At 48.3% G+C, this 15,964-nt stretch overlaps 6 protein-coding genes across 6 annotated transcripts; 3 read left to right on the forward strand and 3 right to left on the reverse strand.

The window, feature by feature from the left end:
- Positions 1-406: 406 nt before the first annotated feature.
- On the reverse strand, positions 407-1,781 carry HOO65_010387 (Alanine--glyoxylate aminotransferase 1; the record flags this gene model as incomplete). Its single annotated transcript, XM_071005842.1, has 4 exons — positions 407-487; positions 560-918; positions 979-1,604; positions 1,693-1,781. The coding sequence occupies 4 exons, from the start codon at positions 1,779-1,781 to the stop codon at positions 407-409; spliced, it is 1,155 nt and encodes a 384-aa protein (XP_070862209.1).
- A 1,496-nt stretch (positions 1,782-3,277) lies between these two features.
- Positions 3,278-4,113, forward strand: HOO65_010388 (Vacuolar protein sorting-associated protein 29; the record flags this gene model as incomplete). The annotated part of the gene is made up of 3 exons (XM_071006104.1): positions 3,278-3,346; positions 3,509-3,913; positions 4,024-4,113. 3 exons carry the CDS (start codon positions 3,278-3,280, stop codon positions 4,111-4,113), a joined length of 564 nt encoding a protein of 187 aa, XP_070862210.1.
- A 714-nt stretch (positions 4,114-4,827) lies between these two features.
- Positions 4,828-7,107, reverse strand: HOO65_010389 (Shugoshin; the record flags this gene model as incomplete). Its single annotated transcript, XM_071005522.1, has 3 exons — positions 4,828-6,412; positions 6,489-6,939; positions 7,011-7,107. The coding sequence occupies 3 exons, from the start codon at positions 7,105-7,107 to the stop codon at positions 4,828-4,830; spliced, it is 2,133 nt and encodes a 710-aa protein (XP_070862211.1).
- Positions 7,108-7,712: 605 nt separating this feature from the next.
- Positions 7,713-8,247, forward strand: HOO65_010390 (DASH complex subunit DAD2; the record flags this gene model as incomplete). The annotated part of the gene is made up of 3 exons (XM_071006200.1): positions 7,713-7,866; positions 7,929-7,988; positions 8,093-8,247. The coding sequence occupies 3 exons, from the start codon at positions 7,713-7,715 to the stop codon at positions 8,245-8,247; spliced, it is 369 nt and encodes a 122-aa protein (XP_070862212.1).
- A 460-nt stretch (positions 8,248-8,707) lies between these two features.
- On the reverse strand, positions 8,708-11,664 carry HOO65_010391 (Endoribonuclease YSH1; the record flags this gene model as incomplete). Its single annotated transcript, XM_071005393.1, has 4 exons — positions 8,708-9,799; positions 9,876-10,989; positions 11,343-11,440; positions 11,515-11,664. 4 exons carry the CDS (start codon positions 11,662-11,664, stop codon positions 8,708-8,710), a joined length of 2,454 nt encoding a protein of 817 aa, XP_070862213.1.
- Positions 11,665-12,381: 717 nt separating this feature from the next.
- HOO65_010392 (uncharacterized protein) lies at positions 12,382-14,593 on the forward strand (the record flags this gene model as incomplete). Its single annotated transcript, XM_071005533.1, has 2 exons — positions 12,382-13,870; positions 13,932-14,593. The coding sequence occupies 2 exons, from the start codon at positions 12,382-12,384 to the stop codon at positions 14,591-14,593; spliced, it is 2,151 nt and encodes a 716-aa protein (XP_070862214.1).
- Positions 14,594-15,964: the final 1,371 nt, after the last annotated feature.

Raw genomic sequence — 15,964 nt, forward strand, 5'->3', positions numbered from 1 at the left:
AACAACAGCACCACCACCACCACGCCGTTGCTTTCTATGTCAGCCTTACCTATCATTATGGGTGGACACGACCAAAATAAATGCAAGCCATCTTGGAGGCTGCTTTAAGCAACACTAACGTGTCTCCTTCTACGCGCGTTTCCCCTCGCTGAATTCTCATTTCCTTGCCATGCAAATGCCGGGCTTGCATCGGGTTCTACCCAAAAAGAATTTCATCCACGCCCCGCTTTTACCGATGGTCTTGCTCGAGAAACTTTCACCTAAGGCCGAGCTTCAAGGTTTAGGGCCAAGTTGGTTTGATTAGTAATATTATAGCAGCCATGATAGCCGTGACCATGGTCGTAGAGCTTAGCTAGAGTTTATACTTTCTCTGTAGGCCCTCGGTCAACCTCTCTCCAGCCTCGCTTCATGCCTTGTAGCCCAATGCCACGAGGTTGCTCTTGAGAGCCTGTAGTGCCTTCTCAATATCCCCGCGCTCAGGGTTCAGCTATTGACATCCATTGTTAGCTGCCGATTAGTGCACTGGTAGTGCGCTAGTAGTTTATATGTTGTTACTTACAGAACTCACGCCCATATGACCAAAGCGGATGTACTTGGGGGCAATTTCCTTGTGCACGCCACCAGCAAAAATAACGCCAGCTTTACCCAATGCAGGGAGAATATCAGTAGCCTTGATCCCCTCAGGCAGGTATATGGCCGTCATGCCATGGGCCTGCTCTTCAGGCTTAGACGCAACCTGGTTCAGCCCAAGATCACTGATGTATTTCTTGATCTTATCCGAAGTCTCGATATGCTTTGCAAAACGTTCAGACAAAGGCTTAGCCAGAATCAAAGTCAGGGCAGTGTTTAGGGCGTGGATGAGCTGGGGGGAGGGGGTGGCAAAGTACGAGGGCTTCTTGGCCTCGTAGTTCTTCATGACTACAAAATTTTAGCAAACCGAAAACTTAGTGATTCAAGTAGAGGGGCCACCAAACTTACTAGGACCCCAATTTTTCATGGAAGCAAAGTATGAGGCAGGGGGACTCTTGCGCGACTCAAAGGCCTTCATGGCACGGCCAGAGAACATCGAAATAGAGAGACCGGCCGGGCACCCAATGGCCTTTTGGCTAGCAGTGACAACACCATCCAAGCCCCATTCATCGAAGGCGATCTCCTCGCAGGCAACACTGCAAACACCATCGACAATGATAAGAGTATCGGGAGAAACTTTGTGCACCAACGCAGACAAGTCCTTTAGTTCACTCAGGACACCAGTCGAAGTATCGACATGGGTCACAGTGATAGCCTTGTATTTTTTTTCAGAGAGTGCCTTCTCGATGTCGGGGAGCTGGGGCTTGGTGCCGATGGGAGCTTTGAGCTGCGTGACCTTGGCGCCATAGGTAGCCAGGCAGTCAGCAAATCCATCGCTGAAATAGCCGCTGTGTAGGACAAGAACATCTTCGCCAGGCTCAACTAGGTTTGCGGCGACAATATCCCAGCCAAGAGTACCGGAGCCAGAGATAATAAAAGGTTGCGAGGCGGGATCGGTGGTCTGGAAGAGCTTGCGGGTCATGGAAAGCGTGTCTCCAAAAGTCGAGACAAAGTCGGCGGCAACATGACTCTGGCTGTACATTGGTAGAACAAACAGTTCACATAGTTAGGCATTTTTTGTTCTTAGGGGAATCGGAGATTTAGTAAAAAGGGTTTAGGTACCTGTAATGGCTCATAGAATTAAGAACCGCATCGTCGAATTCGATGGGGCCCGGGATGAGCAGCGTAGGGTGAGGTGGCTGGGTAGACATGACGGCAATCCGTGTGTTCTAACAACAACAGTGTGAGTATATCAGTGTGATGGGCATGAATTCAGGTTGGGTTAAGACATATCAACTCTCGATAAGATGCGTATATGCATACACAAATTCAGTCCATACATCTTTCCATCTTTGCCGAGGTTGTCTTCCCTAATTTCGTCACCAGTGATAGAAGAGAAAATAAAACAATATCCAAGTGTACCTACCTGAATTTTAAATGGCGTAGGAGTAGCAAATATTGGCCGCTTGGAAATATGATAAAGGGAACGGCAAAAAACTGAGGTGGGAATAGAATCAAAATTGACGCAAAAAAGGTGCCGGGAGATATTCCGCATCTTGAGAGCCATTTTAAACAGAATAGAGAAACGTCAAGACAGGGCTCAAGGCAATTTGAAGGCAAAGAGCCAAAACGGCAGGCATTAAAAAAGAGGGTCCAGACCGATGGGGAAGTCGATGTCTTATTCTAGGCCAGTTCAAAATGAAGCTAAGCCGCGGAGATCGGCGTACAGCGGCAGTCGGGTCTGTGACAACGGCGTCGTCATTGGGGCCATTATATGATGGGGAACATGTATGTTTTAACTATGTGGCTCATTTATTTCCATATAAAGACGTAGATAACTACGAGATTTTTTTTGAAGGCCAGTGCCTTTTGCTTGTATACGGCTTGTCTTTGTTCATCATTAGGGCAAGAAATGTATTAAGCTGTCTGCGTACTACCTGGAGTTCCTCGAGAAGGTGAAGCATGTGTATCTTGAGAGCTAGATGTTAGCATGTAGGAAAAAGACCCACAAAAAGCGACTGCGGGGCAGGAGCTTTTATCTGTTATCTGTTATCTGTTATCGTTTATCAGTAATCAACAGTCAGCAATCAGCCTCCTCTATTTAACTTGAGCTCAAAACCTGTGGGAGCCTTCAAGCTTTAGGTCTTGGCTACTGCTCAAGGCAGCAAATCGTGAGCATACTATGTAGCTATGTAAATATAGCCCATTTTTTTTGGTTTTGAACAACAATCCACAACTAGTTTATTCTGCTAAAACCTTTACGCCTCATGCCATGCACTATCGCGACTATAACCCCTCTAAAAGTCCCTTGATATAGGGCCCTGTAAACCTCACCTTAGGCCACTAAAGCTATCTAGAGCTGGCCTACGTGCTTTCAAATACCCAAAGTATTTACATGAATACAGACAAAGCTCAATTATTGGACCTTACCTTCGCTGCTGGCCATGCTGGTCTATTTCTCCTTAATTCCCCCGCCATTTGTGGCTCAGCCTTGCCTTCCCCTCTCTCAACCTTGGCCAGCGACCCCCTAGTAAAGCAAGGCGTGACGTAGTCGATTTCTGTGATTCATGCCTCATTAAAATCTGCCAAGCACCTCCAAAGAAACCTGATCGCCTACCAAAACCGCCACCACATCGTAGCTTGTCGCATACTCGCGCACAACTTCTTTCTCTGCAACGTCTCGCAAAATTTCGCGTTTCGATCCATCATGGCTTTCCTCATTCTTGTCATTGGTGATATGCACATCCCAGATCGTGCTTTAGACATACCAACCAAGGTCTGCACACTCATTTCGTCGCACTAACCTACTACTAATATTCCATTATGACAGCCGCATCTTCGGACTTGGCTCTCGTATTTTTTCACTTTCTCTCTATAGTTGACTATACTATACATTCTTAAACAACTCGCTAACTTCCCATCTTGTACACAGTTCAAGAGGCTACTCGCCCCCGGAAAGATCTCACAAGCCTTGTGTCTGGGAAACCTTACCGACAAAAGCACCTATGAATACCTCCGCACCATCTCGCCCGACCTCAAAATTGTCAAGGGTCGCTTCGATGTTGAGGCGACCTCTCTACCGCTGACACAGGTAGTCACACACGGCTCGCTGCGTATTGGCTTTCTAGAGGGCTTCACGCTTGTGTCTAATGAGCCTGATCTGCTGCTAGCTGAGGCTAGCAAAATGGACGTCGATGTGCTATGCTGGGGCGGCACGCACCAATTCGATGCCTTTGAGTACATGGGCAAGTTCTTTGTAAACCCTGGTAGTGCTACCGGTGCCTTTCTACCATCATGGTCGAAAGATATTGATGAGCCTGTGCCGAGCTTTTGTCTGATGGATGTATGTAATCCTTTTTGGCCCCCTTCTAGCAGACAAGACTCAATATGCTAACACGCCCTTTCCATTCTCACTAGGTGCAAGGCATCTCCCTCACGTTATACGTATATCAGATAAGAACAGGCGAAGACGGAGATGAGGCTGTTGTTGTTGAAAAGGTCACATACACAAAATCCGTCGAGCCAACGGCCCCTGCATCATAGACATAGAGAGCCAAACTGGTATGCAATGGACAAGAGGCAAGTAGCTTGTTCAAGTCCAAGTACCAAGCCAGTTTTGTTGCCGGATTTTTAATTAAACCCACACTATCCACACAACCGAAAATGCCATGGGTTTTTTGTTTTTAGCTGTGGAGATTAACATATATGAGGCAACATTAGAACACGATACAGAGGCTGCTGGTGTCAAGATGTATAAGTCAACACGTAATTGATGATAATTAAGAAAATGCTGCACGGGACCAGGGTCAGAATGCAAGAAGAGAAGAAAGGGTATATCAATGCTGTGCCTAACGCAATAAACAACGGCGCAACTGCTAAAGAGAACAAACCAGGGGAGCATTACGATGTCCAAGAAAACGCGAATGCAGAAAGAAACAAAAAATCCAACATAAGCAACCCATTTTTTCCCAAGACACGCCCGCAGATGAAGCAAAAGAAAGGAGAAGAGGACGAAAAACTACGAAAGGGGGACAGACTTGGCCTTGGTAACTTATGCTAGCAATGAAGCTTTGCTATTCATGAAAGCGCCCAGTGGGAAGTCGAGGACGTAAATGAACAAAACAAATAGGGAACAGCGAAAAAGAAAAACGGCAAGGGGTTGGGAAATCAATACCAGAAACAAAAAGCGAAGCCTACCACAAACCGTTTCAAGAGGAAGGAGAAATTGACCATTTCCTTTGCTGCATTGCTCCCGCCTCACATCAGGGTACTCTTCCTACGGATAGCTGCTTTTGTCCGCGGGGCTACAGCGATGCCGGACCCATCGGTCTGGCTGCCTTCCGATTCATCATGCACCGACGATTCCATATCCGCCCGTGTTCTCTTCGGGGCAGCCATAGTCGCCCGCTTTCTACTTGCACGCACCGGCTTTTCCGACTCGCCTTCGGCATAGCCTCCGCTAGCTACTGCTGCCGAGGCTCTACGCCTATTGGCCGGACGCTTCTCAGAGACGAGTGTTGCGGAAGGCGAAGAGATAGTAAACTCGTAAAGGTCGACATCATTTGTACGCTCCTGCATCAGAGGAGCTGAAGCCGACACAACGGCAGTATCAGGCGCAATCTCCCAGGCGGTCGAGGAGCGGCGCTTCCGGCGCTCTATTACAACAGAGCTCGGAAGAAACTCTTCGTCTCTGGTCTTGGTGGCCTCAACGAGAGAACTAGTATCAGGCACCTGTGAGGTGTTGGCGTCGTTGCATTCAGCAGGCTCGGCCGAAACTGTAGGCTTAGAAGTCCCTTGGGGCTTTGAAATCATTTCAGGCATCGCAATGTCTTGCTTTGAAGAAGATGAGCGACGCATGTACTTGCCCTCTCCCGCAACTGCATCAAACAGCTCCTTGGTAGGGCGCCGCATCTTGTCACGAAGGTTAGGCTCAGCATAGCTCACAGCAGCTCTAGATCTACGGCTAGGCCGCGACGTCTCTCCGTTAGACGAAATATGGGAGGGGGGTGGAGTATCACCCAGTCGAGACGTTTCCTCGATGTGTTGGGGCTCAGGAGATTTAGCCCCCATCAAATCAGAATCATCCCCAACATGCTGATCATCATCAAGTACAATAGCCACAGTTTCTAGTCGTTTAGGAGTACTAACTACTGGCTCGATTGCATGGCATATTGGCTGGATTTGTTCTCGGTTATGTGAGCGCGAGTGCTCTCGGACGATACTAGGTTTTTCTTTTTCACACGCAACATCAGGCTTGGCGGCCGGCATGTTCTTGTCGTTTTTTATGTTTTCCTTGGCCACCTGACGCGACATGGTCAAGTCTTTGTTAGTGCTCTTGGCCGAGAGAGGCTTCCTTGAGATTTCCGGGACTTCAGTTTGTTTTTCTTGGGCTTCTCTGCGGAGAGCAGCAAGCTCTTTGAGATTCTTGCCCTTAGTCTTGTCTCTAATGGAGGATGCCCTAGTGAGACTGCTTTCGCGTTCGCTATCTGAGCTGCGGGAAAGCTCAGATAGCTCGTTGCCATGCTTGCGTTTACCAGTCTTGACGATGATAGTAGGGGCTGGTTCACAACTGTCGACAAGATTCCTAGTGGCCGTAGTTGTGGGTGTCGTCGTGGATTTGGGCGATTGAATGACCGTAGGTGGCTGCGTAGGCTCCTGTAATCGGCCGATGCTAGAATGTGATCTTCTACTTCGTACTTGGATATGGTTGGTTGGCTTTTTGGTTGGGGTTTCCACCAACAAAGCATCGTCAATGAAATGCGAGCTTGGGGGGGACCCCAGAGCTGGTGAGAGGGAAGTTTTGCAGGTTTGTTGCTGCTGGGCAGAAAGTAACTCTTCCGGTCTAATAGGATGTGAAGAAATGACAATAACCAATGAGTAAGACATTCAAACGAAGGGGAGAGGACTTCAAAACATACCCTTGGGATATACGAGGATAGGTTGTGTGTTCTATGATGGGCGTTAAACGCCCCTCTTCACGGGCACGAGCCTCTGCTTCCTTGGCCATGTCGCGCAGCACCTTATGCGACGCGCTCCGACGCCGGGAGGCAGATTTTGGCGTAGCAATCTTCCGCGAACCTGGCGACAATGATTGTCTCTTTGCGGGAGGTTCACTCCCAAGATTTGCAAGAAGGTCCCCAAACCCAGCCAGCTGAGCTTCGAGCTTTGCTTTGATCTCAAGGGCTTGGTCGGCGATTCGTGCTGCTTTGTTGTTTTCAGCCTCAGTTTCCATGCGCAGAATTACGGATCGTAGCTCGAGATTTTCGGAAAGCATTCGGGCACATTCGGCTTCAAGTTGTCGTAGGCGAATGGCTTGTGTTGAGTTGATGCGCGCAAGCTCTCTGTTTTGGCGCAGCATTTTTCGCTTCACTACATCAAGCATCATCATGTGGTTGTTAGTATGGTACTAGACCGGTCTGCACGCACATTTTATCACATACACGCTTCGACAGTCTCCGCTGAGTACATTGCCGGTGGCTGTTGGTGCTGGTTTTGTTGAAGTTGGCCATGTTGTGTGGGATCGTTGAGACGTGCCATGGCTACAGCTTATGTTATCCTCGAGACTCAATGATTAGGTCAAGCAGAGGGACGCAGCAATCAAGGCTAGTGACGAGTTTGGGCTAGCAACACCAATTGAATGAGAGAGAATGCCGGTGGGATTTTGTGATCGGGAAAAAAAAAAGGGGACGGATGATAGAGGGTCCAACGTCGTCGTTTCTTTGACGTGCCGCAAAAGCCAATATTGGTGTTAATGGACTTTTGGTGGCTTTTATTTACATGCAACCATATTTAGTTAGTGTCAAACCGCTGTTTGCGCCTGTTGCTAGGCCAAAGGCTGCAAGCCCAAAACATTCCTTCGTAGGCACGTGACTTTGACAGTGGCGTCTTCCAGGCCAGCTCTTGCCAGCTCATGACAGCTGCCAATAATGTATTGGTGTGACAGCATCGAATCATCATGGCTGGAGATGTACAACACTCGTCCAACGAAACAGTTGAATTACCCACAACAGCTTCCTAATCGCCTTAGCCAGCATCCTTTTTTCATTTTTTGCCCACCCAAGGACCCCATTACTAGCTTCATGTCAATGCCACCTCGCTCCCTTGGCCACCTTCGAGGCCCTGGCCAAGCAGGTAGCGGCTCGATGAGTGGGCAGTCTTCAATGCTGGCTGCCCGCATCTCTGAGAAGAAGATGGAACTAGACAACCTCAAAGAACTGAGAGATTTGAGTGCTGCTGTCGCAACCCAAATGGAAAATCTCGAACAAAAGCTAGCAACCTTGTCCGATGGCACGGAGGGTACGTGAGCTTACCCCTACCTCGGTTCTCTAGTTAAACTATGAATACTAACTACTTATCAGCGATCGCTCTTGTCATGGGTAACTGGCATAATGTGCTGCGGGCCATCAGCATGGCGTCTTGTATGTAGTCTTTTCTTTCGTTTTGCTGCAAAGTTGCTCTCTCAAGCCTCTGCAGAACCTCACGACTAACCTATTTCATCACCCACTAACATCGCTTGACACAGCAAAACTTGCCAAATCCGTGCCAGCCGAAGGAGACCAAACACCAGCTCTCCCTCAAACGCTTGTGCGTATTCCAACAGAGCACGCACCCGCAGTACAAGAGCGCGCTGATGAGGTTGCCGAAGCGGAGGTTGAAGCTTCCACAATAGTAGAATGAGCCCAGACGGACCTGAGCTTACCCTTAACACTGCCACGTCTTTACCCCTGCGGTATTACATGTGCGCAAGCCTAGTGGCTTATTATCTTCCGTCGGATCTCTCACAGTACCAAGCCCCAGCCAGAATGTGCAACTCGGTACAAATACCTCCATCAAAGAGATCGTACTCCAGCTGCCTTCTTTGTCTGAAACATGACAAGGACAATGATCATCTAGCGGCCCGGATAGGACACAAGATAGGCGCTACCCTGTCTATGCAGCATCCTAATTATCGGTCCTTGTATTGAAATCAAGCATATCAAAGCATTAACAAACATTAAACATTTCATTCAAGGGTGCCTGAAGACTTTGAGCCAAACACAGACTACAGTACAGTACTCAATACAGAGATGCTTTATTTCAACTTGCCCTAGCAATGTTTCTTATATACCCAAGTTATGAATATATCATATTCCTCAATCTAACCCCATAGTGGAGCAGTCACTTCAACAGCCTTTTCAACCACTGCACGCACTCGGTCCGCAAAAACTTTGTTGCCGGACTCAATATCAAGATGCTCTAACCAGACCTTAGCCTGCATCTTGTCTACCGTGACCAGTACTCCAGGAACCGGGATGTCAAGTTTGTGAAGTCTTTCGAGCTCCTCAATCTTTTGCTTTGCAATTTCCTCTTTCTGCTCTTCGGTTTTTTCGTGGCCTTCTTCATCCCCATTCTCAAGCGTCTCCGCGGGAACCTTGGGTTCCTTAATAGGCGTGACGCTATCAGCGCCAAATTGAGCCTCGAGGAACATAAAAATCCGGTCAAGGCGTTCAACAGAAGATACATGAGCATGGGGGTTCTTCTCGGGGAGGCCAGCAGCCTTCGGCTCCTCTTCATCAGAATGCGAGTGCGAATGTGGAGTACTAGAGCGCTTGACAGCAGCAGGGCTAGTTTCGGCCATCATCAGGAGAACGATGATGGAGTCAGCCATACTGTCGTTGAACATGTTGCCTTCCCATTCTAGCTCCACCTCGCGATCGCTCTTGTACCTCAGTTTGATACATCCCATGACCATGTAAGCGGCAACGACGTGAGGAACCTCTTCATCAGCCATCTCGACATCGCCCTTTTGAGTGTTGTCAAGTTTGTTGAGAGTCCTCATTTCAGGAAGCTCATCGACAGCACCAAACGTGCTTTCCAAAACCCACTTAATTAAATCAGGGCCAGCTGCCCCCATAGTGAACCGCTTCTTACACGTGATGGCCGTAGTGTTTAGCCCAGCGTATTCGCGTAGATCATCCGGTGCCATGAGAGATAGTTTAAAGTCATTCTGCACCAAGACGCCAGTGATTAATCTCGCCTCATCGCTGTCAGCAGTAATAATATGATCTGGAGGCGGAATCCCAGCCAGCTTTCCAACAACTTTGGCAATTTTGTCTGACTTGAAGGGAATGCGAAGCTCTTCGCAATTTTTAGGGCTGAAGACTTTGACCTTGGTGGCTTTGCTTGCGTTCAATGATAATAGCTTTGACTTGAGACGCATCATGTTGTGTACTTCACCGTGGACCAAAATCTGTAGTTTTAAACCAATTAGCCATAAAATGTACGAGTGACGAAGTTCAAGTTAGAAGTAGGGGAACAAGACTTACAACAACAGGAGCGGCCACCTCCTCGATAAACTCGCGGTTCTCATTGCCATCAACATGAGCAGCGAATGAGTATTCCGCTACACTGCATCGTCTTGGAATCATAGCCTTCTCTCCGTCTCTGCGCGCAGCACCAATGTTCCGCGACATAACGGCCTGGATCTGATCGGGCTCTTGCATAATCTGCTTTGCCATTGTTCCTTCAACGCTATAACCAGTGATAATGACACCGTTCTTCTCGTTTGGTGCCCACCTTTCTAGAAGCTCACGACTAACTCCGTTTTGAAGCATACCAGGACTAGCCAGCATTACACAGCTGCCCATGTCATCAAAACGATCCAGGTTTTTGAGGGATCGAATATACTTGAAGTCCCAAGGTCCGGCTCGGCCAGTGACGTCACCAGATGCTACAGCCTCCGCCAAGCGTTCGCTAAAAAGACGCTTGATGTTGTCATTCATGGCGCCAACATATGTTTGGTATACCAGCATACACTTTCTTGCCAAATTACTAGCATAGTAGATCGGCACCTTCTGGAACTCGGCATGCTTCTCCCAATACTCATCTAAGATGAGTAGGAGCTCTTGTGCTCGTCCCAAAGCAAACACAGGCATCAATACACGCCCACCACGGTTTAGGATACCAGTAATGGACTTCATTAATGCCTGCTCTCTCTCCATTCGCGGAGTATGGGAAGAAACGCCATAAGTGGACTCGGTGATGAGAACATCGATTTGAATACCGCGCGGAACTTCAGCAGAGACAAGGTGGCGATCCTGTTCACGCGAATAGTCACCCGTGAAGAAAATCTTGAGTCCGGCAATTTCAATTAGAAACATAGCAGCCCCTAGAACATGACCAGCAGGATATGGCGTTATTCGGATAGATGAGACGTTGTGCGTGGTGTGGTAATCAATAGCCTCAATCATCGAAAACGTATTTAAGTGGTCTCGTTCCGTATACACTGGTTGTGAGGAGGAAGATGACCCCCCAACACGGACACCATCCTGGATCAGCCATTTATAGATAGCCTTGGTTGGATGGGTCATAAAGACTCGTCCTCTAAAATTGGTTTTGGCCAGCACGTATGGTAGTGAGGCTGCATGGTCAACATGGAAACTATGCGACAGTTAGCGGCAGGTTGTAGAAGAAATACATAGGCACAAAGAACCAGGAGCTTGTTTGGGAGATAGATGACAAAACTTGTATTGATATTTGGATTTGGATACAGCGATTTGGGGAATCCAGGCAAACGTCATTCAGGATAGGCTTCAATCAAATAGAAAGGCAATGTAACGTGCTCTTCACAATCCCAGAAAAACACCCCACCTCATTGTTATGGTCTGATTCTTCTTTGCTGTCTTTCTTGGGCCCCAAAGCTGCGCAGGCTCTTTGCTGATCATATCTTATACATGGTGCGTGGCGTGGGTTGTCTTATGAGCACTTGGGTGGGTATCACGGGGTTATCTTACTGGCTGATTAGTAGTACATCAACAGTACTAAGGTCAAAATCGTCAAAAAATGGCAATGCAGCAAGTCCATCGTATGCCGGATGTTGGCCAGCATCAAGCTATGAGGCTAGTGGTTAGTCTCTTGAACCAGAAAGACCGTGGCGTAAGTGAAACATCTAGGATACCAACTTACCATGACGGTCTTGCCCTTGTACTGGATAATGTGGCATGAACGGCCGACTTCATTTCCACCACCAAGACACAGAAACATGAGCTCATCAGATGGATCAACGGGCTCATCGGTGCCAGAAGCCATGGCACCAGCCTTGCGTTTAGTTGCCATGGTGTTTATAGCACTTGCTTGCAACTGCTGGCTATACTAATTGTGGCTGACGATAAATTCGGGCTATATTTCAACTGATGTCAGTAGTTTCAGGCAAATATGTACACGCAGCAACGAATAACTTCACGATTAGGGCTGACGTTTGGAGATTTAACAACGGAACTCTCATGAAGCTTCTTGTTAGGTTACAAGGCTGAGGATACACAATTAACCAACAATACAAGGCGACCAATGAAAAAAAGACATATGACCCACCTTAGTTTTATCCCATCCAAGCTCAAAGACTTGTCGCTATTTGGCGACATCATGTGATGTGTCACGTGACAGTGACGAGGGCAATTTTTGAACAGCCGAACGCATTCTTCGTCCTGCAACATCACGACTGGAGCTGACGCGCCACGCTATAGGGATTCTACTAAAATATCTGTCTGCCAACGCGATTTTATCACCTGTGCAGCATCGCACATACTCTATCTAGCCGAACAAGGACTCGCGATTTTTGGGCCACGAGTTTTGCGACCTAATTCATCTGTTTGCTAGGCTGCCAACTAGCACTAACTAATGAGGGTACTGTTGTGCAGTATTTCAGGCCTGTCAGCCTGCAAGGCCTATCACCTCTGAGCTTCCCCTCCAAACACCTCCTCACTCACAGAAATCAGCACAAATCAACCCGCGCTCATTGAAGCCTAATTGTGCTCTACCCAATACACGGCTGTTATGCCTCAACAATCAGCGCCTACGCCCATTTCTCATAGTTCAATCGGTACTCCTCAGTCAGTTCCATCACCATCTCCCATTGCTCAACAAACTGTTTTCACTGTACCGCCGAACAAAAGACCGCGACTATCGCCACCAACATCGCAACCAGAATCGCCTTACAGAGCTCATTCATATATTTCCAGTCCCGCCTCCATAACAACGCCCACTGTCGTCGCGTCGCCTCAATCTGGTGGCATTGCTCTACCTATGGCGACAGCCGCCACGACTTTTGCGACGCCCCAGCAATCAAGTTTAATGGCATCTGGTCTTCATCTCCCCGAAGGCGCTGCTAGCCCAACGCTCGCTATGGCGCAAGCGCAGCAACGCCCACTGATTGCAGCGCCTAGTCCATCGCCTGTCTACACGACGTCAACGATGGTCCCCGTCCCCGTTCTATCGCCGGCACCGGCATCACCTGTCATCATGACCCCCGACGCAATGACCCCCGGTGTGTCAACACCAACTCAACAACAACAACTACAACACCAAGTGCTCCTCCAGCAGCAACAGCAGCAACAACTGCTCCAGGCTCATCAACAACAGTTGCAGCAACAATTGCAACATCAGCAGCAACAGCAGCAGCAACAGCAACAGCAACAGCAAACACAGCCACAACAAGCACAAACCGTCTTCCAAGCTGTTCTTCCCGGTGTTATGGCGCCTCCGGCCCGTCCTGCTGAAAAAACGGGCAAAGAAAAGGACGAAGACTACGATCCAACCGATTCTCTCGCCGGTACAGGTATCGACATCAAAGCGGAAGAGGCGTACATGGCCAGTCTATATGCCATCAGCGATGAAAACAAAAACACCTTCTCTCACCTGCCTCCCGGCTCGCGTTCAACGATGTACGGTTCTGGTCCTCTAAATCAACCAGCAACTCAAACTGCGCTTGAACAAAATCTGTTTGCAGCCCAAGTTTCAGAAAAGGCTTGGAATGAGGCGCTTTCACGTTGGGAAAGATCACATGTTCAAGAACTTAGCAATCCCTTTCTTTTGATCGCCAACCTCCACCATCGAGCTGATAAGATTGCGCGAGACCAAGGCCTAAGCCTGAACCTTGAAACTAAAATCAACCCCAACCTTCCTAAGATCAAAAATGCGCCAGACCCCATTGAGCCCCGTCTACAAGTTAGCACCAAGGTTCTGCCAGATAGCACTGCTATTGTCAATGTTACAGGGTCTTTTATTCCTCACGAAGCAAATTTAGGGGATCAAATGGCTCTTCTATCATTGGCCACCAAGTGCCGACTCAAGTCTTTGATAGAGGATGCCGATCGCATTACCCGTAACCGCCAAAATTATTCTCATGGCGAAATCCCAGAGGAATGGCAGCCAGCAGCAGCAGAGCTCAAGCCCTTCAAAGGCGATGTGCCCATCGATAGTGATGCTGTGGACGCAGATGTCGGTACTCAAGGCCCCGATGCATCACACAGTGCTGGCCAAAAACGTGCGTATGGGACTCGTCATGCTGTACTATACAACCTACTAATTACTTGACGCGTAAATAGGACCCGTAGAAGCTACGAAACCCACAGAAAACGGGCCTCCTTCCAAGATCCCAAAAGTCTCAACCAACCACATTATACAAGCTGTCCGCGAAACCGGCCGAACTGAGCGTGAGTGGGAAGAGAGGAGATTACGGCGACGAAACGCCCGTTTAGCTGGTACAACCGACACATCAACATCCCAAACACGCGCCGGTTCTGTGGCTCCGGGCGCCCAAAGTCGCTCCATTGCTCCAGACAAGAAGGATAGTGGTGCCAAAAAAGAGCCGAAACGCGGGTCCAAAATGGCTGAAGCTAGTCACGCGTCTCAGAATCAAACCAGTTCCATGTTTGCCGGGTTCGGTGCAGCCAGTGGTCTCTTTGGCAAGAAGCGCAAAGGCAAAACTTATGACTGGATGAACCCTGGATCCGGCGGCGGTGGCGGCGCGGGCGGACGTAGCGGTACAGCAACGCCTGGAAAGTCGGGTGGAGCTAATGCGCCAGCCACTCCAGCTCCACTGACCTCGGACACGGGCCGTAATCGGCTGGGGACGTGGCGCGAGGACAAGGACAAGGGCCGGTTGATCCAGCTGCGTGACTGGGTTGCAGCACTAACGGATGATGGCCTTGATAGTAGAGCCATCCAGGCAGCGCTCGATAAGCTCGATACTTCATTGCCGAGGTAGAAAACCATTTTGTCACATCTCACGTCCGACGGGAACCCTTCAGTGCCCATTCATGGTCCTGGCAAGTTAGTTAATGAAGGACCCGTTTACTTTTCCTTTTCTCACTCACCCGTAAGTATGCTTATGACAAGAATTTTATCATTTTTGTCTCGACTTCCTTTCCGCCTGCTTGTTTTGCTTTTATTTCTTTCCCTGCTCATGCATGTTCTTTCTTTGTCTCCTTCTCTTATGTTTCTCTGTTATTCTCCTCAATATCCCTTTTAGATAAGGCGGGAAACGAGCCGTGTCTTATCTTCTTTTTTTTTTCCTTGCTTTTTGTCCTTTTTCATGCTGCATTTCCTCATGCTACTTTGCGCTTCCTCTCTTCTCTCTCCTTTCCGTCTTTAGCTCTTCTGCTTGTTATCTTTTTTACCACATGTCCCTCCTCCTTCTCTTCTTTTCTATCCTTCATAAGCAAAGCGGTTTGGGCAGGGCGTTTTTTATTCTTAAAACAGTCACATTTACCTACATGGCTACTATGTCTTCGCAAGTCAGAATAGTGATGTGGGTTTTCTTACTTTTCCATGATGATTGCCTAGCTTCAGCAGGTTTTTAGTACCTTGGCTTGCGCTTTCCGCCCTGATATCGGTGTGTCTGTGCTTGGAGAAAACCCCTACGATATCAAGGTTCTCTCATCTATGGTCTATGGGTTTTTTGCTTCTCTTTGCCATCTGACGATTGTTCTTATCTCAATAATAAATCGGGGTAAACATGAATTCAAGGAAAAAAGTATACAGACTTTAAGTACACGCACATATAACGGTTATGCAGCACACCAGACCGCCTTGCATGTCAGAACAACATGTCACTGCGTTGTAGTCGAATGGGCTCATGATTTGGTTGATGTTGGAGTTGTACAGAATAATGTTGCTCTTATTAATAAGCATGTGTATGGTAACTTTTGGTCGTTGGCGACTTTTTCTGAGCCTGTAATGTATTTTTCCAAGCTCACGCCCCCCCCCCCCCTCTTCAATGGCTTCCTCCTCCTGACAGGGGCTTCATTCCACCTTCCAAACTTCATGATGGCCACGAGGAACTGGGGGAAGATCCCAGCTGGCTGTGTGGGAGAATCAATCAAACAAACTTGTCAGAGCCTGGAGGAGCGAGTTTCCATCTTGAATTGTTGTCAAATAGGCAATTCTGAACCCTAACCCTTGTGTCTAGACGCGGTCCAGTATCAGGTTTTTGTCAAGCACGAAGAACAAGAACGTAAATTCACGCCCGTAATCCGGATCTGTTTCCAGAGCCAAGAGAACATGGAGGATGACAAAAAAGCCGAAAGAAGAATGAGAGATGAGTCATGGGAAACAAGCACCCCAGGCTATGTCCAAA

This window comes from Ceratocystis lukuohia (genome assembly GCF_044167205.1).
Source record: "Ceratocystis lukuohia strain C4212 chromosome Unknown Supercontig1_pilon, whole genome shotgun sequence".
Classification (NCBI taxonomy): Eukaryota; Fungi; Ascomycota; class Sordariomycetes; order Microascales; family Ceratocystidaceae; genus Ceratocystis; species Ceratocystis lukuohia.